Genomic DNA, 24,554 nt, shown 5'->3' with positions numbered 1-24,554 from the left:
GCTCTAGCTAGAGTAAAATTCATTGCAGTGATCAGCATTTACATCTATATGAACTACTAAAACGGTCAGCACATGAATGTCTGGTTTTAATTGGAGGCAGGGGGAGGGAGGAGAGAATAATACTCTATGTCTAATGCAGGCACTGTAGAAGTACCCAAGATTTATCCTCACTTCTTTTGTATCCTGTTTCATCCTGCTCACGCTTTGTCTAATTTTGATCATCTTTCCAAGCAGGGAATAGCTGGCACAATTATTTACCTTCTCTATTTCCAAATAATAATGTGGAATTAATTTGACTGTAGACTCACAAATTGTTTCCACTGGACTGTGTCCTGAGGCCTCCAGACTCATAAATATTAGCCACAATTAAACTTTTATGAGTCTTTCAGGTTCAAGCAAGTACAAAGATGATTCTTTACATCTCCTTTAAATTCATGATTTATTGCACAGCCTTCAGATAACAAGCTAAAACCAGGGTAGAGCATGTATCTTCTAACTTTGTGTATAAAAAATCTTTCCCTCCTTTCTGGTCTCTGATTAGAGCTATTTCTGGTTAATAAATTGAGATTGTGCTTGAAGACCATGATTTGTTCTGCCCAACATGGGTTAATTAACACATTGCCTTTATAAAGGATCATTTAGTCTGGTTAAATTGTAATCAAAAAACAAGAAAGCAAATGAGCACTTAAAAGAATGAAATAACAAGTATTCCTGTCTGTGACAAATGTGCATTTTCTAGTTGGCAAAAGGAACGAGGGTAAGAAGCATACAGAGTAAGAGAACACAGTGGCAAGAAGAGGTGCTTGTGCCTGTAGTGTTGTCTTCAGCGAGAATACCCTTTGCGAGTTAAATTATTTCCTCTGTTCACTGGGCTGTCTGTGTCAGCAGTTATGGATTAAGAAAGCTTGATGCTTGGTCCCTGTTACAAATTTGTCTTTTTAATATTGTTCCCCCCATACACATTACACTTGCAACACAAAACAAAACACAGAAGAAAATAACTGAAGTGGCCAGACTTATTTAAGTTTTCATTCTGTTCCTTTTAAGGCTCAGTCTGCTGAAGAACTTTCTGCATTGTTTAACATGCATAATTGGTAGTGTGTTAAAATAATGATGACACAGTGGGGAAGAAGGTGCTGCGATCAGTGCTTGGGAGAAGGTGGGGAAAAACTCCTTTCCATTTAGCAGAACAGTTAGAAAGAAGGTCTCATCTGCAAGGTCAGAATGGATTTTTAGGCCACTAGCCTAGTAAAGGTAGAGACCTGTGACATTATTATCTCTTCAGTTTTATGTATGATGGCATTGCATCCAAACACAAGTGCTTTTGAAAAACTTCGCTCACAATATTTTTGGAAAGTCCTGGAGTCTGTATGCAGGAGTACACTAACCCATAGTAAGGACGCTCTTGTTTAAATCTTCTCTGTACGTTCAGGTTATTTGGGACTGGGTAGTGTGAAGTTTAAAAAGAACAGCTAACCTGATACAACATCTGGTGCAAATAGGAATTAATTGGCTTATCCAGCAAACTGTCTGTTTCTCAGAGATATCTTGGAGCTCACTGACCAGTTCCAGTTTGCTTTGGGATATTTCTGTGTTCTTCCTCAGTTCTGAGCACCTAAATCTCAGATGAAGCTTCCTCAGAACTACACTAAATAGCAAATATTTTCCAGTGTAAAAACATGTGTGTAGGGTTAAGATGTGAATGCTTTCTAGTCCTCCTTCAAGCTCAGTCATGTTCTTCAAAGGACATGCACAGGTTTTCTTTACAGCAGAGTGATGCAGTTATTTAGTAATTTTCCCTCTGCTGAAGATGACTTCTGTGTTTCTCTGTGTTTGGTAGTATCCTGTATGCCTGTGTTTAGTGCTGTGATCTTCAGGTGTTCTTACTAGAGAGCCTGTTCTGCTTTTCTGGCTAATCAGTAAATTTAAAGGAATCTGCAGCTCTAATCCATGGTTTGCTTCATAGCATGTACTTAATTACTTCCATTGGAATCTGGTTTCAAAGTCCAGTACAGGACAATGCACCCCACTCTGTGCTTTCTCCATCTAATAAAACTAGCAAGTCTGCTTTAAAAAAAAGAAAAGTGCTAGGCACATTGAAGTCTAGGAAGAGGACTTTCCCCAATTCTTTAAAAAAACCCCAAACAATAAAGAATTGTGACAAAACAGCCTAATTAAGAAATCAAGACCAAGATGCATGTAAAAAGCCCTCTGGGTGTGCTGTATGCTAAATTAACAGACACAACGGTGTCTGGTTTGCTGTCCTGTTATATAACAAAACTATGCAAAGTGAAAAGCAGGCATGTATTTACGTGCATTCTTTAAATATCAGGCTTAGATGTAGGGACAGCTCTGTATGAAGTGGCATGTGCTGGAGGCTCTATTAGGTAAGAAAAGGTATGCTTAGATGGAGGTCCAAGTTGCTGACAGACCGAAGTTAAGCATAATGAAGGGAAAGCAATAGAGTGTCTTGGTTCTGTAATTCATTTATGCATTGAGAAGCACTGTTGTTGCATGAATAGAATGAAACACTGAGAAGTTGCCTTGGTAAATGAAGAATCAACAAGATTAGCTAAACTTTCTCTGCAGAGCAAGTTCAGTCTTGTTTTATAATCTTTTGGATAAAATGTGGTATCCACAGTGAATTTGACCTGTATATGTACCTTTCTGTTTTGTATGCCAAGATACTGGGGGATCATTTGAAGTCACTTTTAGCAAATTTAAATGACTTTTATAATTGCCTTGTTAAAAAAAAAAAAAAAACAGCCCACAACAAAAAACCACACACTGATATGTTGAAGCAGTTGTAAAGAAGAATTGAGGAGAACGTAAAGAAGTTCTGCTTTTACACAGAAGACTGTGTAAAACTGACAAGATAACATTCTTTCTGCTGTATCGGTAGGAGTGTGAAGGTACCATCTCATTCTGGATTAAATCCCTCTGTTGCTGGAAAGAAAACCCTCCCCCGAAGTATGTAAAGCCATATTTTGCCAGGATTATTTTTTTCCCAAGTGGGAATTTTCAAAAGTTTGCCCTTTGATAGGAACTGTATTTTAAGACTAAATGGTTGATTGAAAAATGCAAAATATGTTTTTACTTGCAATAACACTTAATCAACCATTTTATAAATGCATGTATGACAGCAAGGGGAAAAATTGTCCCCTGCTATTTGTAGTTGATCTATGTAGGAATGTAAACACTGGGACTAACACTTGCTTTCCAGGGTTTGATTTTTATTTTTGTTCTAGTTGAATTTTATAGATAAAAGGGGAAAGGAGTCCTGTATACCTGTATTGATCTCTCTAGCTTTTTGGGTAATATTCATGTATGCTTTTCGTTAGGTTTATTATTTACATCTGTCAACACCAAGCATGAGGCTTGTGGGGGTTTTATTCTTTTAGAAGTAAAAGATAACATTATTCTCTCTGACTATTTTACTTCCTAATTTTTGCCTCAATTTCAACTTTGGCCTTGTGGTAGGTGGCTGCTGGCCATAACCCCACTGTGCTATTAGAAACAAACTGTTTCTGCCTTGGATTTTACATTTGTTAAAATAGACTGTACAAGTTCTAGGATTAGTGAGAGTCTTAGAGAACCTAGCAACTCTTAGTATAGGCCAGCTGGGAAGAAATGCTGTGCACAGCAGTTAAATTAACTGTGGATTCATTCCTATATGCTCAGTTGATCTGGAATCAGACTTGTGTAGTCAACTGATGTCCTCTTTAATAATGTGGAATTTACTAAATCCCACCATCCTTCTCTAATGCAGGTGCTGCTGACTCACATCCTGCACCTCTTGCCCCAACCACCTTCCAACTTGACTCTCTGCATAGGTCAGTAAAGGACAGTAAAACTTTCACAGGTTAGCAAGACACAAGGGTGTTGCCTGTTAGACCGAGACAATATGGTTCACTTGTCTTATTTTTCTTTCCACAAAAAAGGTCGCAAACCATTCCCCACAGAAGTGAAGTAGGAAATCCAGGACTCAGCTAAAAGACTTCTTTTTACATCTGGCATGGTTCTTGTCCTGACAGACATGAAATTCATATTGCGAACACAGATAATGCTGAGAGGGAAATTAAAGGTCAGCTATCCTAAGTCCTGCTGGTTAGCATAGTCCTGCAGAGACTGTCAAGTGGCTAAGGCAGCCTGAAAAGCTTGTTCGCTTGGCCCTGTGCACTGGCCCTGGTCATATGCCAGTGTGCTTCAGTTATCTGGGAACTCAGAGTCCAGGTGAGTAATCGGGATAGGCCTGTCATTACACTAGAGATGGGGGTGGAAAAAAAAGAATGGCAAGAACTGCAAGTCTATGCTTTTCTGGTGACTTTGAGCTGCTCTGGAACGATGGATACTTACTACCATCCCTCCCTAAGAACTCTTGCCTTGGTCTGATTGCGTACTGAATGTTCCAGGTGCCAAGTGGTTGGCAGAAATATGTGTGTCCAAATAGGGTGCTACCGTTTTGTATTCCAGGCTGTGATTTTTTTTTTTTTTTTTTTTTTTTATTCTAATCCTCAAAGTATTTTATTTTTTCTCTCCCAAGAAGCAATGAGCTTTGATTTCTCTGTGCTCAGGCACATGTATACCAGCCTTCCTAAAGATGACATTGGAGTAGCTGCTGTTTCTGCTGCCTTGATGAAATAATTTAACCTTACGTGTATTCTCTCTTTTTTCTGCAGCTCTGCCACGTCATGTCTCTGGCTACCAAAGTGAGCATCGTGGCATAGCAAGATTTTCTAAGCAATAGTGTAGCTGTCCTTTGGAAGTGTAGGCTGGGAAGAGAGGTGAAATATTTTAGCCTCAAGAATATATAGGTTAATATGAAGGCTTTGCAGAACTCAAACAGAAAATTTTAATAAATCATTACATGTATACACCTCATATATCTAGACGTGAAAAGTAAGTGGGGGGAAAAAAGTTTTTTACTCACTGGTAAAATCATTAGTTGCATAGTTGGCTTCTCTTTCCCTTTCCTTACCCAAACCCCAAGCTGCCAAGATACTCTAGTGAGGAAAATATTTTCTCTGATGGGCAGTATCCTCCATTCAGTCAGGACACATCAGGGGTGTGAGGGGAAGGCTGTTGGCTTTAAAGCGGTCTTTTCTTTCCCCTGTTCTTTTTCTCCAACTACTATAACTCGAAACAATTGATTATGGCATTTGTTATTATATTATATGACTATTTGTTGTTTAACAACTAGACACACAAACTTACTCAATAGATGAGCTATGATAGCTGTCAGCCAGGATTGATATATTCCTGGTTTGCCTGTGAATCTGCTACTTTTGGTCTAGCTATAAAGTACTTACAAATTCAGACTCTGCATGTGAAATAGCTTCTGCTGCTTTTAATATGCAAGCAGATGTCAGAGTGCAATATGCCAACAGGGCAGGAAATTTCTGGCCATGGCCACTGTGTTGCCTGTCTGCATGATGAGTCTGAGGAGGTTGTTCTGTCAATCTATCTGTGACCACCCACAGACTTTTTTCCTTCAAAAGGGGTACTGGCTGAGAGAGTTTCTTTTTCTCTATTTACTTGTAATCCTGAGACAATATTATCTAGGTCAGCAGAACTTTGTAATGTATGTCTGACCTGGGAGTCTTAACATGAGACTCTTTTTTTTTTTTTTTTAATTGGACAGATAAATGTTGACTATTAAATATGTTTTGCATTTAAAAATCTGATTATTGTAAACAGCTGACTGCTACTGTAACTTTATAGCTGGAGCCAGAAAACCTGGGTAACTGCAAAAACCATGGGGGGACAAGTAGAAAAGTGTGCAATTTTCATGGCATGGGTTTTTATTTTTTTATTTTTAAAGTAATTTAGGAGTGACTTTAAGCCTTTTCTTGATTTTAAAAGCCATGAATAATATCCATACAGATTCTTGTACCACTTTACCTAATTGTTTTGCTCTGCTACTGCTGGATTTGGCTAAAATTAAAATCTGCTTAAAGATGAACAGCAGTATAGTTTCATCTCATACTAGAAATTTAAACCTTATTACCCCAGACAATTTTATTATGATTGGCTAAATTGTCAGTATTGTATGTATCCATGATTAGATAACTACTGCACAGTTTTCTGTTTTCTTCAAATTGTATAAAAGATTTGGATGTCAATGTGAAGAGGGGTTGCTGTTGAATCTTTATTCCTTGTAGGAAGGTCTCTAAAGTGCTTAGTAGATTTCTATTCTCAGTGTTTTTCTGTGCATTAAATCTTTACATCCTTGATAAAAGAACTTAAAGAAGGAAAATTACACCGTGTTCCTTCAGAGTCAGAGTGCGGACAAAGCCTGGGAGTCCTGAAAGGATGCATCAGTTATTGCTTTAATGGACTCTTCTTTTGGATACAGCAGCCAGCTGTGATTGTCCTTTATGTACATGGTAATACTCTTGAGAGTAGAGTGAAAGCCCTTGGTTCTGATTTCAGGCTTAATAGTTCAATTACATCTTCTTTCTTACAGAGAAACACTTAGTGTTTGCCGAAGAGAATTGTTCATACCACTGGGAGAAGCTTAAAACTACCATTAGGCTTCCGTGACAGATCTCCAGGGAATGCTTTGAAATAACATGGGAAGCATCTGGCTGTTCTTGTATGTAATAGGGTGCCTGTGGGGAAGGATCTGTGGCTTTAGTTTAGATAGACTGTTTATTTTCTTGTGTCGTTAGTCTGGCCTATCTGTCTATCTGGCCATAAGTACCCCAGAAGTCCTTTTCCTTCCTATTGCTCATTGTTATCAGACTCAGCTAATCTCCTTATTAAAATGTCTAGGATTTCATGCCAAATATGAAATTATTCCTACTTGGTATGCAAAACCTGTATCACAGTTTTATTCAGTCCTTAACAGTCAGAATAAAATCACCAACCACATATGGATCCATGTATCAGTACATGCTGGGGGCCACCCAGCTGGAAAGCAGCTTTGCAGAAAAGAACCTGGGGTTCTGGTGGACATCAAGTTGAACATGAGCTAACAATGTGGCTTTTCAGCAAAGGTGGCTAAAGGTCTGCACTAGGCAAAGCATTGCCAGCAGGTCAAGGGAGGTGATCCTTCCCCTCTACTCAGTACTGGTGAGGCCACACCTGGGGTACTGTGTCCAGTTCTGGCTCCCTAATACAAGAGAGACATGGGACATGCGGGAGAGTCCAGCAAAGAATCACTAAGGTGATCAAGGGACTGGAGGGTGCTCCAGTCCTCCTATGAAGAAAGGCTGAAAGAGCTGGGACTGTTCAGCCTGGAGAAGAAAGAAAAGGTTCAGGGGGATCTCTTCAGTGTATATAAATACCTGAAGAGAGGGTGTATAAGAACATTTTCTTCTTTTTGTAGAAAGAAAACAGAGCCTTGTGCACTTGCTCATGCTTACAGAGGCAGAGCATGATAGTTCTGTCCCATTTTTCCTTCTTCTGAAGGCTAAGAAGCCAAAGTAAAATGGCATCTTCCACATACCTAGTTATGATAAAGCTTACTTGGGGGCAGTCTTCAATGTGCTTGTTCTTAGTTTGTGTTCTTGCATTACATCTACAGGGACTAAATGTCACTCTGTTGTGAACCATTTTACCCTGCAGCGGCATTGATCAAATTTCAAACATAACTATCCCTCCTGCAAAACAAAGACAAGGACAGCTAAGATGGGTCTGGTGACTATTGCAAACTCTTAAGCCACCATAGAGATTTGCCCTAGCAAACCTTGACAGGCCAGTAGAAAAAAACAATTTGAAGAAATGCGTTAGTATGTAGCTTCCCAGTTTGGGAAAACCTTGCTGCTGTTCTGCACTTGACCCCAGCAGAAAATGGAGAAGTAGAACAAATAGAGGGAGGAACATATCCATAATACCTATGTGGGTCAAGGCTTCTCCTTGCTTTTTTTCAAATTTGAGAACTTTTCAGTCCTACTGTTACTCATGTAGGAGGGATGCAAGTGGCATGTGCCCAAAGCATCTGAGAGAAACTCCTTTACTTTGCCCAAGATACAGAGATTTACCAACTAGTTCTTGTGATGTCTAGTAAATCTTGAGTGAACCTGGTCATCAGAGGGTTAATAAAAATGTCACCAAGCCCAGGAAACACAAGGCTGTATTGGAGCAGTGCTGGAGTTTGTCTATGGGGAAGTACCTGCAAATGGAACAAATTGTCTTCTTGATTATGTTCAAATGGCATCCCGGTTTCTACTTGTGTTAATATCATCAGAAGATGTATTAGTTTTATGTATGTCTTAAATTTCCCTCTGCAATTGCAAATCTGTTTACTTTCAGCAATAGCTCCAGGGACTCTAGATCTTCTTTTCCTTTTTCCTCTGCCAAAGTGCAAAACTGGAGTGGTGGGGAGTGAGGGAGAAGGGGTTTTGATTCCTGTGAGGCAAAAATAGTTTGAAAATAAAAGTCCTGCCTTTATCAGTGCAAACTCTGTTGAGGTGGGGTCTAAGGTGACATGCAAATTGTGAGTTAACTATTTTCAGCCCTTGAATTTGGGCATACTTGAAAAGGTATTTTCTAAATGACATCTTTCAAGATACTAAGAACGCTTGCACCATCTACCCTATTTCTTCTTCCTCTCCTTCCTCGTCCCCTGTTTCCCCATCCAAAGACTTTCTAGAGCAAATTTTCTGTAGTTTAAGAAATCTAGCACAGGCAACCTGGGGCATTCTGTATCCTAGCATATGAAAATAAAGGCATTTCTGACATTGCCTAACAGATTTACCAAGCAAAAAACCACGTATTTGTTGTTCAGTTGTAGTGTCCACTCACACGGTTTGTTGAAGCCAAAGTATTTAATTATTTCAGTATGGGCAAAAGTTATGCTGCTTGGAGAGCAGCTATGTTATTTCCCACTGCACTAAAGCTATCTAAGCATGTTTTGTGACCATCTTTATTCCTGCAGCTGGAATGCATATAGTGTATTCAGGCTTATTGCAGGCATAAAGTAACTTCAAAGACTAGACTGTAGATAGTAATTGTGTGCTAATAGCAGATAGCTGTATGCAAATAGGGACAGGGAGAGGGTGGCAGCTTTGGCTGGAGAGTATCTGTGATTCTGTATATAAAGAGTTTATACAACTCAGAGATCTGCCCATCTCTCCACCAAAATGTTAACTGGGTGTGAAGGGCAGCTGTGTGCTGCTCAATTCAGCAGCTTCTTCCCCTTGGGTCTGGGCCCCCTTCACACCTCCAGACCCCAAATGCTGGTGGATCTTAACGTAACTGTACATACTGGGAAACTGAGCTCATTAGCTCAGACTGAAGGTGGAGTAATGCAATGAGATAATGGCCCAGTGACAATGGAAACAGATACTTCAGTGTGTCTCTTATGAGATCAGTTGGTCTGTGAGGAAATAACAATAAAAAACAAAAATCCAAGTACGCTTATAGCATGGAAAATGACTGGAGAACTGGTGCTTGAAATAACACATTTAGTGCACTGTTGTTGGGTAGTGGAAGAAGCCAAGGCATCTTTTCAGGGATAATAGATCACAGACTGTGTCTATCAGGTACTTCAGGTGTCATTTGGGACTTTTAGGAAGTTCATCTGCAGACCATAGCAGAAATGAATGAAGGTAGTCTGATTGGTCTCTACTCAGATGAACTCTTGTGTTCCATTGTAGCTGCCTCAAATATTTTTTTTGGAAGGGACTGGCATTGTGTGTTTACTTGCCTGCTCTCAACCTGCCTATTTTGGGGCTCATTTCAACACTACTTTCTTATGACAAATGACTGCCTTGGTGAGAACTTTCTCTATCCTTTTCTATCCAGAGCCTGTAGGCTATGTAAAGACTCTGCATGCAGTTTTGCACACACATTGAGTTTACCAGGAGAAAAATCTAGTTCTGTACCTTCATTCACTTTCAGTGCTTCTCCTTTTATCTTCTCTAATAGCTTGTGTGTTGAAAGTGCATTTTTAATTAAATTGTTTGCATCTTGTATATGCACAATACATTCACTTTGAGGGCATTTTTATTACAGTAGGAGGGTGGTGATATGTAATAAGTCTCAAGAATAATTAAAACCTGTGTTAACTTGTGTATGTTTTCAGTAGCGATTGAACTTTGTGTTGAGTCTCTGCTGGGTCCAAGATCAGATCTTAATCAAGTAGGAAGGAAGGAAGGGGTGACGAGGGAAGGAAGAGTTGGTTGTAGGTACGTCTATAAGTACTTACCAGTTTAAGACAAACCTCACTTGTCATGTTTATTCAAAAAAAAAAAAAGTATATTACCTCCAATTTTAGGTATCTAGCTCAAGATAATTTTTGTGCTCAACACTTACTGAGGGAGAAACACAGGAAGTGGGATAATGTTATGAATCAACTTTTGGAGGTACCTTCACCTCTCCTGTATATGGCTGTAGCCTCAGAGTTTTGTTCAGACGACCTTGGTTTACACTGAAGGGAAAAAAGCAGAGTAACCTGAGAAGGCTTACTGCAGCATGATGTGACAGAGCAAAGATTTAAATAACTGGGGATTACTAGGAGAGAATATGATAAATCATTCTTTTCTTCAGGGAGGCAGGAATACATGTCAGAATTGGCAAGATGCATGATTTTGATCTGAAACTTTGACATTCTGCACTAAATAGTCATTAGGGTTTTTTTATCAATGTGTTTTCTACAGTCTAGTTTTGGAAGTGCAGGGGAGGCTGGGTCTTGCAAGTCTCTTCCTACAGAAGGTGAAGAAGGTTAATAATTCCTGAGCACCTGAGGACCTGAACAGCTGTTAAAAAACTGACTTGCTGAATCTATGGAAATGCCAATAACTACACTTACTTCCCTAAAACATTGTAAACAAGTGCTTAGCATTCATCATGGCATACTAGATTCAAAGATGGGATAAGAAAGGGCCTGATTCAAAGACAATGACTGGTGTCCTGCTGCATGAAGTACTCTGGAAAAGTGTTAATTTGTCTGTCTTTGCTGAAAAGTACAGTTTTATGTTGGCGGTTTGACTTTGCCAGGGACAGCAGGTGAATTAACATTAATCGCACTAGCTTTGCCAAGGATTCTATGACATCCTGTGCATACCCAAGTCAAGCTGAGGCATGTAACAGTATTTTGAAATGGGTAGTAGTCTGAAGATGTCCCTAATATTAAACCAAATTCAAGAACTGGAGGATGAACTGGAGGTTAAATGCTAGTTCAGTCTGGAGGAGTGTGTTTGGTCTCTGGAAGAGATCCATTTGGGTTAAACTGGTAAATCAAGTAAAAGCTTATCTAATTAAAACCCCCTATTTAAATGTCAGAGCACCTGCACTACTTAGGTGAAGCAAGTTTTTAATATTTCATAAAGTTATTGTTAGTGAATATACTAGGCTAGCCTTCACAAAAAAAACTTGACCACTGGTTATTTTGAAAGTATGAACAAAGGGAGAAAGCCTGAGAGGGACAGACGCGTTTATTTTTCAGGCTGCCAGGATTTTCCAAGTATGAATGTAAACTGTTTTCTTACAGGTTGTGTCAAACGCTGCTGGACAGGGGGTTGCCATCACTGGTAACAATACCTTCAACAACTGGAATTGGCCTAACGCTGTGATCTTTGCTGCTACAGTGATCACTACAATCGGTAAGTATTTATTATGTCAACTTTCCTAACTGTAGTTTTCTGTATGCTCTGTGTTTGTACTCTTCCACCTATGTGTCAAGCTCTACCCACTGAATAAAGTCCCCATGGCTGGAGTTGCCTAGAGTACATGTTCACCTGCAGGTTCATAGGAAAAAAAAAAAACAAACAGGTTTTTGGCGCTCACTCTGTGGGTACATGGAAGAGAAATGTGTGACTTTCCAATAAGTAACAGATTTAAGGTGCTGTTGGGGATGACTGGTGTCATTTCAGTTCCATTAATTCACGCACTTAAACTTTCAAATCATAAAATCCCAAAACAAAAGCATTACGGAGCATTCCATTAAACTAAGACTTTACAGCATGTGCATATGAGGTTTTTGTGTAGCTGTCCCATTACTCGTGCATTCTCTTAAGCTACTGAATTATTGGTGTTCTTGGCTTGCAGAACAACCTAGACTTTTTATCTATCTCGTAAAGATGGCAAAGTAGAACAAATGTTGTCTTCTAAATCTCACTATGGATTTGTGCTTGTAAAACCCTCTGTATTGAAAGACTTCCTTCTTTGATATACAGATTTTTCAGAGCTCAACATCATCTGCCTTCTGCTTTTACAGAATAATCTTTGCTACATGGTATTGCTATGTCCTTGCTACACCTGCAATGCAAAAAACCAGGAATGCAAAATAACCAGAGAAGTCTGGAGGTATACAGAAATGGAAGTCTTACTGTTAAACCATATGCAGTACTGTGGTTTTCTTTATTGATTGAAACTCACAATACCCAGCTTGTAATATATAACTTATGACAAAAAGTTGAAGTCAGGAACATAGCTAAATAAGAAAGCTCTGGCAAAAGTTCAGAAAATAGGCTGCTGATTTTAGAGCCTGAGTTTGTAATGCCCAGTTGGATTCTGTGATAAGCAAAGAAATAAATTCAGTTGAAATACCTTGCTATGTCACAACTCACCTTGCAGTTAACTCGCAAACCCTTACCCTGCAAATGTACCAGGTTACAAGTTAAATGTGTATGGTGGATCTTCATGTGGAAGCTAGCTTCAGGAAGTTTTTAACAGTGCTCGTTAAAGTTGGGAAATCATATTAGAAGTTTTGAGATGAGCTATATTTTATATTTATCTCATCTTGTCAAGAAAAAGATGCACAAAATCTAGGAAACACTTAAAATGCAGTAATCTTCTCAGCCTGCATTAATGGAATACATATTTGCTAGAATAGAACTGGAAGGCACCCAGATTCAGAAGATCAGCAGCTGGAGCAGACTAAAGCTCTGGTGAAATAAGGAGCATCTGATACAGCAGAAGCCCACACAATGCTGTTTTGTGCATAGGTAGAATTGCCTTGAATTTTCTGCAACAAGAACAGACCACGCACATATTTATCTCTTTTAGGTTATGGAAATGTTTCTCCAAAGACACCCTCTGGGCGTCTCTTCTGCATATTTTATGGGCTCTTCGGAGTTCCTCTCTGCTTGACATGGATCAGTGCTCTGGGAAAGTTCTTTGGAGGACGTGCCAAGAGGCTGGGCCAATTTCTGACGAAAAGAGGAGTAAGCCTGGTAATGCCCTTGCTTGTTTACCCTCGTGCTGTGTATTTTTGATGAATGAATTAAGCTTACACTTCTTACCTGCTAATCTTGGTAGTAAATGAACACTTGCGCATATATGTATTTTCCCAAATGGTGTTGCATAGAAATAACTGAAAGGGGGATCAGGTCTGGTATGTTAGTTCTGCAAGAACTTCTAGTGAATGAGATCTTGGAGAGACCTTTGATACTAAATATAGATTTTGCAGCTTCTATGGAAACACATATCTCCTTACATTAGAAACCTGTAGAACAAATGTAGGTGAGGCTCCGTTTCAGACATTCAGTGCAAGCTCCTCTGGAACAGAAATAAGCTGTCCTGCTTTCTTCCTACCTGCTTCTGTGCCAGCGTGTTTCCTGCTGTGCAGTGAACCAACTGGAAAATAATGTTTTGTTCTGAGTTACTGGCTTGTGGTTTTCTTGTTTGTGGATTTTTGTTGGGTTTTGGTGGTTGGTTTGTTTTTCCCCTCCGCCCCCAAGCTGAGTTCTGTCTCAGTTCTGTCACCACAGTTCTGTCAACACTGCACAGAGATGGGAGGCAATGTAGGGCCATAGTGCCTGGAGGACAGTGGGACTGTTTTAGGTCCTGGTTTCAGAAACAGCAAGAACTTTCTTGGTTCAGCACCTGAGAAGAAAGTACAGAAAATGATGGTGAAATGCATGTGCGTGTGCAGCTTTGTACAGAGGTTGCATGAGTGACAAAGGGTAGAAGGGATAAAAAGGAGAGAAGCATCTGAAACACTTCTGATCCTCTATACTCGAATGAAGGAAAAATTAGAGTTACTGACTGCTTTTTAGACTGGAGTACTATGACTATATCCCATGCCTATTTGTAAAATATCAGGAACTCCTTAAACTCTTCAAGAGCGTGAAATAAAAGTATGAGGAAATAATCCTGTTTGAGCGAGTAGTTGTTAAAATAGTGAGTTCTGCATAAAGGAAAAAAAAAAAGTTGTGTGTTTACTTCAGTCAGTGACTTTTAGTTATGGCTGATAAACTTGGCACAAAACTCTGAAATTTGTGATATTGTCAGATGATGCTTGATGCCGTGGATGGGAAAAGAAAATTTGGAGATCTTTCCCTGACTTTTTTTTTTTCCTCCCCTTTTTGTCTTTACAGAGGAAAGCACAAATCACATGCACCGCTATTTTCATTGTTTGGGGTGTCTTGGTCCATCTGGTTATTCCTCCCTTTGTCTTTATGGTGACTGAAGGATGGGATTACATTGAAGGCCTCTATTTCTCATTCATCACTATCACCACCATAGGATTTGGAGATTTTGTTGCTGGTCAGTAATTGTATTTTGTGTATTATTTCATTACATGCATATCGTGGCAATTCTATTTCCAAACTCTCATTCGAAAAGGTGTTTTCTAAGCTTTTTTCAAAACATTTTGCTGAACATTTTGATTCAGTTAAAGCTGGGTACTGATCCAGTGGACTAGGTCTGGTTCTTCCATCTTGGTTTAAATTCTCAGGCCTTTACTGGGCTAAGTCTGGAGCCAGGTTCTGGAGTTTGTAACTCTTTCAGGTACCCCCAGTCAAGGAGCTATTCTATCCACGCTGATAGTTAAGCACCTTTGAATAGGATCCAGTATACTAAGCAGGGTGCATAAGTTCTGGGCAGTGCTCTCTGTGCAGCTGTCTAGAACTAGTCAACAGGAAATGCTGAGCATACTGGTGTCTCCCTCTTAAAATCTTGTCTTTCTCTAAAATCCACTGTCTAGTTCAGGGCTTTGGAGATGGTCCTTGTAAGTGGAATTGTAAATCCTTTTCTCAAGGAAGGTACCTATATCCATACCTCAATGGCAGGGAGAAGACTTATAATTTTTGAACCGAAAAAGAGTTCAGTTTTATAGCTTACAAGGAGAAGATAAATATGCTGCCACTTTATGTTATAGTCCAGTGGTCAGAATACATGTAGCCAGGAAGTGGAAGACTTGGGATCAACTTTTTCTTTCAGAAGGGTTTCAGATCCCCACTTTACCACTTCTCAGAGCAGCATTCAAACTGCTAGGCTCTGTTAGTGTGGGAGTAGTTCTCAGGGTCATAACTTCAAAGGTTTATCAGCTGCAAGTCCTCTTTCAGTAATGTTCTTGTTTTTAATTCTTTGTAGGTGTAAATCCAGATGCAAACTATCATGCCCTTTACAGATATTTTGTGGAGTTATGGATCTATCTGGGACTAGCTTGGCTTTCACTCTTTGTTAACTGGAAGGTCAGTATGTTTGTGGAAGTCCACAAAGCAATCAAGAAACGGAGGAAAAAAAGAAAAGAGTCATTTGACACCCATCCTCGGTCTAAAAAACCCCTTCAAATGGGTGCCTCAAAGGATGTCAACATTTTCAGCTTCCTTTCAAAGAAGGAAGAGACCTACAATGATCTTATTAAGCAAATTGGGAAGAAGGCCCTGAAGACAAACAATGACAAAATGATTAAAGTAGAAAATGCCAAACAAAATATGCAGAATGCCAGTATAGATGCCCAGGTGACTTACACAAAGACAGAGTCGTTTGAGTATGATGAGACTTCCCTGGACATTCAAAATGGTCATGTACTGAGACCCCTGCATGATAAACGTATTGGAGACAGCCCTCTAGAAGGAACCATGTTCGTAAACCAGCTGGACAGGATTAGTGAAGAAGAAGGTGAAGTGTGGGATTCCAGAGACTATCGACCCTTAATATTTGAGAATGCCAATATAACATTTGTAAATGAAGATGATGATGAAGAGGAAGATATCTCAGATGATGAGGAAACATCAAAATCCTCCATGGATGATAATCTTGCAGAGGAATCTGAAACTGCAAAAAAACTGGTAAAATTCCCATCCTCTGATGAATCTTCCTTTACCAATAACGAGCTAGAACTTTCTGTGCCTTATGAACAGCTGATGAATGAATATAATACAGTAAGCAACGTGAAGGCTGCAACGTGAAGCACGTTTGACAATGGTTTTCTGAAAGTGGTCAGTGCATATTGAACAAATTAACAGAGGAAGGAGAAAAGCATGTTTTTGCAGCTTCTCCTGTCTCTTTGAAAACAAAAGCAAGTCCCAAACTAATAAACTCCAGTGTCCTTTTCCCATCCTAAGTTGGTTTCTGAGCCCATCAGCTTTGCTTATCTGAAAAACTTGTAAAATAACAGTTGAATTTGGAGTCCTGCTCCAATCCTTCTTGGGATTTTATGGTTCTTGAACAAAGTACAAAAGAAAAGACTAGTTAATACACTGGACCTGCTCTGCGTTTATGCATTTCATTGAGGAATTAGTTTGGGAGTGTAACTATACTGTTGCAAAGAGACTGTTTTGGGCATCAAATGTGTTCGGTTACTCCATTAGCCTTTCACCTCTGAAAACCTGGATTTGAATCCTTCTTTGATCACAAATGAAAGCAAGGGGTTTGCTTTTATTTTTATTTTTTTTTTTAAGTTGGCCATTTTTAAGTTGTTACCACAAAAAAAATGGTGCAACCACTAGTTGTACTTAATGAGAAATTTTAGATGGAATACCAGGACACACAGATCTGAGCTGAGGTGCGCTGGCAGACTGAGGAGGAAGCTTCTGAAACATCTGTCTAGAATATGTCAGTGCTTGTCAAATTATAGTGAATTGTAATTTCATAAATAAAATATAAAAATTCCAAAGGAATGGATTGCGAAGGAGCCCTCTAAGAAGGAAGAATCATCTGGGATGAAGCTCACCAATTGGGCTGCTAAACTGCACGTCAGCCCCAGAACTGTTAAAGTGACTGGAAGACCTATTGATCAAAGCATGTATGAGCACAAGCGGGATGCAATGAACTTTTTTAATGTTGAAAGTGTCCTTCCACTGTCCATTTCCTAGAGGAAATACTTGAATGAACCTTATTACAGTATCTATGTACAGGTGAAGCTTTATTGACACTGTTCTCCTGAGGAAAAATATCACCTTGGGAGGCACAGATACTCTCCAAATGCCCTAATGCCTGTCAGAAGGGACCTGTAGCACTGCTGCTGATCTGTGCAGCGTGTTAGTCAGTATTGTTGTTTGATGTTCCTCCCTGCCATGGTACTTCAGACTAGACTTGAATGAGAGATGAGTTTTTTTAAACAGTTGGATACACTTTGCATATTTGTTTTGTTTTAAAGCTTGACCTATGTGCATATACAATGGTTATTCTATTCCACTTTCAAGAAGGCTGGGCAGCAATGTCAAATCTTGGGCAAACTGAGATGTGATCAAGTGACTTAAGGCCATAAGGCACTTTTAAAAGGAACATTGGCTCTAAGCTCCTGAAAGTATTATCTTTTTGGCTTGGAGATGGGCTTCTCATTGAGAAGGAAGTATGTCTCTCTATAACATTTATGCCCAAATTGTTTTGGCTACAAAGAAAATTATACCATTGTTTTATTTTTCCTTCTTTTTCCATATCTATGCGTTAACCCTGACAACTCTTTCAAATGAGGCTCTTGATTACATGTTGGCAAAAGGTACTGACTTCTGTTGTATCCAGTATACTTGGAACAGAAAATAGCAGAGACCTTTGAACTTTAACATGTCAAGTTCTGTTGATCTGTTTTGTTTTACAGTATTTAAGTCATTCCAGTATGTTTCCAAAGTTCAGTGAACAGTTAAGAGTTGTCTCATTCTCATTTTTGGTCTGATGCTGACAGACTCACTAGCTCTGTAAGAAGAGCTTATGGAATCTTACAATGCTAATCTTGAATTACTAGCTATTTCTAATAACTGCAAATATTGGCTGCAGCTTCAGTTGCTGGCTTCTTCCACAGAAGAAGGAGGACATATGGGAAACTGGCACTCTGGTTGGATAGCCTGTTGATGGGAAGGTTTGAAGCCATCTACTGTGAAACAAGGGACTGTCTTTACTAGTCCTTTTTTCAGAATTTTTCATGTATATGAAATTTTTTCAAATAGAAGGTGAACACAAGGCCCGCTCTATTATACCGGCAAAAATGTGGAATCGACGTCTTTGGATTTGGTAGTTAATCTGTGTTTTATGATAATATTGCTGAAGAGTGATTCTAATTTGAAATCCAATTTTATTCTATTACTGCTATTTAGAGCAGGGGTGGCTGGATGAACTTGACTTGCATCTGACAGGAAAGAGGGAGACACCCTATCAAGAAGATTCTGATTTACTTCTAATAGACACCCCCACCCCCATCACTTTAAAATTACTCCAAGCCTTTCAAGTATTTCTATATATCTGAAGGCTTGTGGTTGACATCTATACTTTGTAACTGTAAGAAATGGTAGGTAAGACTACATGCATGATATACAGGATGTTTGTGTAGCAAGTCTAGCCTTTTTTTTCTTTTGTTTAAAAAAGTGCATATTAACTTAAAAGAAAATGAGAAAGCACTCCATATAGCTTTTGTTGTCCTCCAACTTGTCTTCCATTGTTGATGCAAAGATCAAAGTTTTAGTGACAGAAAGCTACAGGACAGTGAGGAGAGAAGAGGCTTGCTGAAAGTGTATGAAATGGAAAAGCATAGTCCAATCTTCATTTAAACACAGAAAAAAATTCTCTTTAATACAGAAATAATATAACCCAGACACTTGGCTGGGCTGCTTTGATTGGGAGGGGATGTTGCACACTGGAACCCAGACTCTCCGTTCTTCGCGGTGAAGTGCACTTGTACGCCAGAGCTGAGAATGGATGGGATCTGTTTCATATTATCAAGTTAGATGTGGCTCTCTGGCCTTTCCCAGTGTAGTCAGCATAGACTCTAAGTCTGCATAATAAGTATCATGGGATTTAAAGTAATAGTTTAAATTTATTAAAACAAAGTACAATATTCCCGCTTTTTTGGGAAACATGATCACACCTCACAAAACTGTTCTCAAGACATCCCACCATGTGCCTTAATGTAATCCTAACACTGGGAAAAAATTCCTCTTTACACAGGGGCCAACACAATTGGTCTCGTTAAGCCCTATTTGTTTTCAGTGTTTTGGAGGGGTTTAGTTGGCACATAGCTTTCATACTGGCTCCCTCCAAAAAGTTGAACCATTTCCCAGGGTTTTTAAGATTATGGTGCCATCTCAGAACTGCCGAAGTGCTAAGCAAGACAGCTTTTTGCCTGCCTGTCTTCTAGGCAGCTGCTTTTCTCAGAATGTGGGGGATCTAAATTAATGTCTTTCTGCCTTCAGATTTACATGTAGTGAGTTAGAGGGGTGTCCAGGCTGGATTTTAAGCTATTTATCCCCCAAAAGTGCCTCTGAGTGAATTCCCCAGTGCTACTTGGTAAGGTCTTGTAGTTATTTCAATTATCTGGTCAATCTGGAAACATTTTTTTGGATGCCATTTAAGATTTCATTTGGCTAACCAATAATGTTAACAGCTCTCTTAATGCTATGGAATTGGTTTTATAGGTGAGACAGATCTCTTCCTGGAAAGAGAGGAAAGAAGAAGAAGAAAAAAAAAAAGCTTAAAATTACATATAAGTAAGGGACAGAATAGAAGTGGAAACTCTTCTTTCTAGCTATTGCCTACAAATAGATTGTATTTCCAGTCACATCGTGTGAAGCATGGGTCCACTTTCACAATATAAACTTCCTAATTTTGCCAAGATGAGCCAGTACTTTAAAAAATCAAAAAAAAAAAAAAAAAGAAAAATCCTGAAATGTGACAACAAAAGTCTGTTCCTACAAAAGCCTTTTTAAATGCTATAGACTATGTGACCCCATCCTTCATGACATCATTGTGACACTTCTTGGTTTTGTCTAGTGCTATTGAAGCCCATTTTCACCAGAAGGGCATCATTTTCAGATACATATCTCACAGCAGCCAGTCTAACACATCTGATACACTGGTACGAAATCACTGAGGAAATACAAAAAGCGGTGTGTTAAATTCTTGTGAACTAATGATTTGTGAATCCGTTGCTGGCAAGGGATGTCACAAAACATGCAGAAATCATAGACTGATAACAGATCCATGGTGACACAGTTGTATATGTTGAGATTTCTTTTCCCTCCAGTTGATCTGGGAGAGTATGTATAGAGACAGACAAGCATTGCTGATGAGGAGAGCAAAAAGCAATATACAAGTCTGTTGACCTAAACAAAAAAACCCACCAAGAACTCTGTTGTAGACTTGTAATTTTTGTGCCTCGTGGGATTCATTCCATTTGTGATGGATTTACCTTTTAAAACATTAGCTTGTCTTTCATATGGCTTTTGAAGTTTGTACAGTTGTGACATCACTCCATAATATGCCTGTCTGTCTGTTCTTTGTTGCTGATTGTCACTGGAATCACACTGTATGTAAATATTTGCCAAGTCTTTGTAAAATGTAATTTATTTTAATATTTTGCAATAAAAATTTTACAATTTATTCTCTCTGTCATGAGAGGAATGGCAATCAAGAAATGAGAGCTCTTTTTACAACTCCCTACACTTGTAATGCACCTCACAGATGAGACTGGTCCTGGTCCAAAGAGCTCGAAGGTAAGGAGCCGATGAAGCAAGTTGGTTTATGCAAGCAGATGCCTGTACTTGTATGGGGTATTGATGACTTCAGTTCAGTGGCATCTGGTCTTCAATTAGGTACAGCATAGCAAAGTATTTTTCAATCAGGATTTTGGACAGCTGTTGAAAGATAAACAAAAGTTTATGCTATGGTCTGTGTTTTTTCAGGGGGGCTGTTTTTGAAGGTGCACTGACCCAGGAAGTGCTAGAATTGATCAGTACTACAAGAAAATAAAATGGGTGTTCATGACTGCTATCTGAATCTTATGCCAGAGATGTTAAATTATCTGAGTAGCTGTTTATGTATTTTCACAGGATTTCTAGCAGCAGTGCTCGCTGTTTTGCAGGCTGGAAGTATTTGCGGTCCTTCAACTCCAGCCGTTTCCTTAATGGGGTAGCAAAATGTGACTTGGTGATACCCATGACAGGGATGGAGCCATGTGCAGAAATTGGGACAACTTCAGCCTGAGGGCAAAGAGGCTGAACCTTAGCTTGTAGGCAACTGAGTGAAATTGCCAAGGCGTGAGCTAGGAAAGTGGTGAGATGCATAGGCCCAGAAGCGAAGTGTGGATGTGATCATGATTTTAGTAAGGGTAGCCTTTCTCTACATTCTCCTCCAGCCCCACAACAGGAGTAGTGGAGGAGGAAGAGGTGCCTGATGGGTGACTGGTGCCAAAAACAACCAAAGAGGGAGGTGGGGTCCCCTCATGGAGCTGAGGGCAGGACATAACATTGAGTCTGGTAAGCATCCAGTAACATTTGTGTTCTCCTAGTAGGTTGGAGCCCACCACTGTTCACCTTTTGCCCTTGGTATTTTAGTAGTGTGTTAGTAATTTATAGGGGGTAGGGTAGCAAGAAGTAGGAAAACAGGATAAACCTGTATCTGTTAAGTGCCTGTTCTTATGGTCCATGCCTGGCTTCGGGTTCCTCTGAACACAATAGCTTAATAGATAAAATCGCAAACCAGCTGACAGTTAAAAAAACTGAGATCTTTTCACTGAACACTTATCATAAGTCTTTACAATGCGTGGTGCAACATGACACCAGCAACCTGCAGTTCATGGAAATTGGGAATTCAAACCTTTAATTCTGGGAGATCAAGACAGTGACATAACAAGTAGAGAATTGTTGTTTGGGACTGTTTTTTTTACGTAGGAAAATGCTACTTCACTCCCTTCAGGGCAGTTTCCTGTAGCTGGATTTAAGTCCTGAAGAACCCATAAACTATCTCTTTCAACTCTTACGCAAGGATTTGCAGGGAGGTGGGAGAGGACTGTTGTCCTATAGTTTGAGCAGGAAGAGTTTTCTTTTTAAATTCATGACTTGTACCTTGTGCCTTTCAGCAAGGGGTGGGTGGTTTTTGTTGGGGTTTTTTTTAAACCTTTTTTTAGTCTCTTTATCCTCGTGGTAAGATAACTAATACTGTAATATCTAGGAATAAAAGGTTGGGCTAAGACAGCACCCATTAGATTTTGACTTCTTTTTGTTCCAGAAAGCCCTTGGAGGACTCCCCTGACATGCATGCAGAGCCTGGCTTCACAGCGTGATTGTGGGCTGTGGCTGTATTTCAGCTCCGTGCCTGAGGAACAAGGGGGAGCCATGGATGGGTGGGAGCAAACCTAGCCCCGCCAGAGGCCACGCATCTTGCGGAGAGCAAACCCATGGCATTGCCTTTCCCTGGCAGGCCCTTCACTCTCCACTCAAACATGTTCACCGACAGGTCTTGTGCAGCCTGAGATACTTGAAAAGGGCTTGCCTAAGGACTGCTTTTCCCTTTCATGTTGGCAGATACCTTCTTCTGCGATGAGGCTAATGCAACTCCTGCTGACTCACAGCACATGGGCAAAGTCTCAGGGGAAAAGGGGTGCACTACTGCCTTGATTTCCATCCCAGCTCCCAAGAAAACCAGACTCATAATGGGTGGGGTTTTTGGGGGTGTGATAATTTGTGGAAACACAGATGGGTGTCTGAGCAGGTGGTTTGTGTCTTGGGATGAAAACAAATTCACACAGTGGTTATCTTGGACTACAGAGCCACACAGGGAGTGGTACTGCAACTGATAGGAGCACAGAGGTCCAAAATGAAACACCCACAAAGATGCAGCTTGCTGACCAAGGAAATTTGCTCTTTCACATCAGAAGGGCTGGAAAGGGAGAGCTGAGGTGGACTGGGATGCTGGGGGCATTGTCCTGCACAGAAGCTCCCTGAAAGCCAGGTAACATTCTCTAGTTAGGACGGCTTCCTCTGATGGCAAAGTTTCCAACTACAGCCTGTAGCCAGAACTTATGGTTAAAAAATATATATATATATGAGATATATGTTGACATATGAAAAATATTCTGATGGAAATATTTTAATACTCACTTTGGATTTTACAAGTGGAACTGAAACAACTGTGAAAAAAAGAGTTTTAGTTTTCTATTTTTAGAATTTTTTTTATGGAGTGCCAGAAGTTGCCTCCCTATTGTCGCTCCTTGCTGCTCACAGGAAGGAGTGGAAGAAAGATGGTAACAACTCACTCTTCATATTTTGATGGTTATGTTGTTTTCTACATGAAGGCAGTGGTGGAAAATATACCCTGCCCCCTCTTCTCCTTACTAGGGTGGGGCTGTGAATGACAGAGAATGCAGAGCAAAAAAACTGAAAAGATGAATTCTGAAATTGGGGTGAGGTTAAAACAGAAAATATCTGAAGTAAAAGTTAACATTTTCTTTGAAATTTGCCATGCTAACCTTTAATAAAATTCTTTCGGATACTTTCCTAAATATGCCAAACAAAAGTACTTGTTTTCAAATTAGATCTATGCATTATTTATTCAGGAAAAAAACAAGTACTTTGGCACACTTTTAATCTTATTTGAATATAGAAGTAGTGTGTGGCACCATGATATGCCTTTTAATTGCAAGGAGAATGAATACACTGTATGAATGACCACAGTTTCATACTGAGTAAAAATCCTGTGCAGGGCCTGTCAGCAGCTTTGCACTGTTCTGTGGACTTACAGCTTTGGGCACTTGTAGATCACATTTTTGTTTATCTAGTTTAGTTTCAGGGTGTATAAGGAAGTAGCATAATTCCTAATGCTGCTCATTAGGGACAAAAATCCTTGCGTGCTTATTTGTGGGTTGGGCCCTACCCATACTGATCGAAATAAACTGGGTGCAGAAGAGCACTCGTTCCTACATATTCCTGGTTGATGGGTGGAACTGCAAAATATGTGCCTGTGAACATGAAATAAATCCGTGATCATGTTGAAATAGAAGTCACAAGCTTCTGAAGCTAGAGGATAAGTGTTTATTCATAAAGCTGTGTTGTCTTTCTCTGGCAGCCTTCGTATTTGCTGCTTATCTTTTGTATGTTGGCAGTTATCAAAAAGTAAAGGAACAAATCAAGACTTGAGACACAGACAGCTTCTTTTGATATTTTCTATTTCTTTCAGCTTGGGACTTTTGCCAACTCCATCTCTGGCATGGCTGGAAAGGAAGGAAAAATAGTAAGCTAATTGATCTGCTTTTTAATTGCTGATTAGAATGGGAAATGAATACAAGACCAGGAGTAAGCAATATGTCTTGGATATCTGAGAGGGACGGTGCCCTCTTTGGCTGGTTTTGTGGCTGTCAGTTTTTACCAAATGGTAGAAAATCAGTAGTTTAACTCAAAAGTGAAAAAGACTTGCAAAGGGGGCTTGCTTGCTTATAAGGAAGGCAGCCCAGGTTTTAAGATTTTCTTCTGTGCTGCATTTCTTCAGAAAGTGAAGCTCTTTAAATTAGTCTAAAATATCAGACTAGACTCTTGAGATGTACAATAGGGATCAGATGAAGGTAAAGTGAATGCCTGTTTTTAAACTTTAACCTCCAAGCTCTCTGTATTGCTATGGTGCAAGTTCTCCATCCTTTACAGCTGCTTAAATTGAGGAGAGCCTGACATTTAGCC

The 24,554-nt window shown here is 39.6% G+C and overlaps 1 protein-coding gene across 1 annotated transcript in view; it reads left to right on the top strand.

Moving 5' to 3' along the window:
• KCNK5 (potassium two pore domain channel subfamily K member 5) overlaps nucleotides 1-20,522 on the top strand; it is a 36,905-nt gene extending 16,383 nt beyond the window's left edge. Inside the window, exons 2-5 of the mRNA XM_074863487.1 lie at nucleotides 11,438-11,549; nucleotides 12,955-13,121; nucleotides 14,268-14,436; nucleotides 15,265-20,522. Coding sequence (XP_074719588.1) covers nucleotides 11,438-11,549; nucleotides 12,955-13,121; nucleotides 14,268-14,436; nucleotides 15,265-16,085 — 1,269 coding nt within the window. The 3' untranslated portion in view covers nucleotides 16,086-20,522. The remainder of the gene's footprint in view (nucleotides 1-11,437; nucleotides 11,550-12,954; nucleotides 13,122-14,267; nucleotides 14,437-15,264) is intronic.
• The last annotated feature ends 4,032 nt before the right edge of the window (nucleotides 20,523-24,554 follow it).

The sequence above is a fragment of the Strix uralensis genome, chromosome 3, assembly GCF_047716275.1.
Source record: "Strix uralensis isolate ZFMK-TIS-50842 chromosome 3, bStrUra1, whole genome shotgun sequence".
NCBI lineage: Eukaryota > Metazoa > Chordata > Aves > Strigiformes > Strigidae > Strix > Strix uralensis.
The sequence above is the reverse complement of the archived record's forward strand: the minus strand, read 5'-3'. Positions and strand labels throughout refer to the sequence as shown.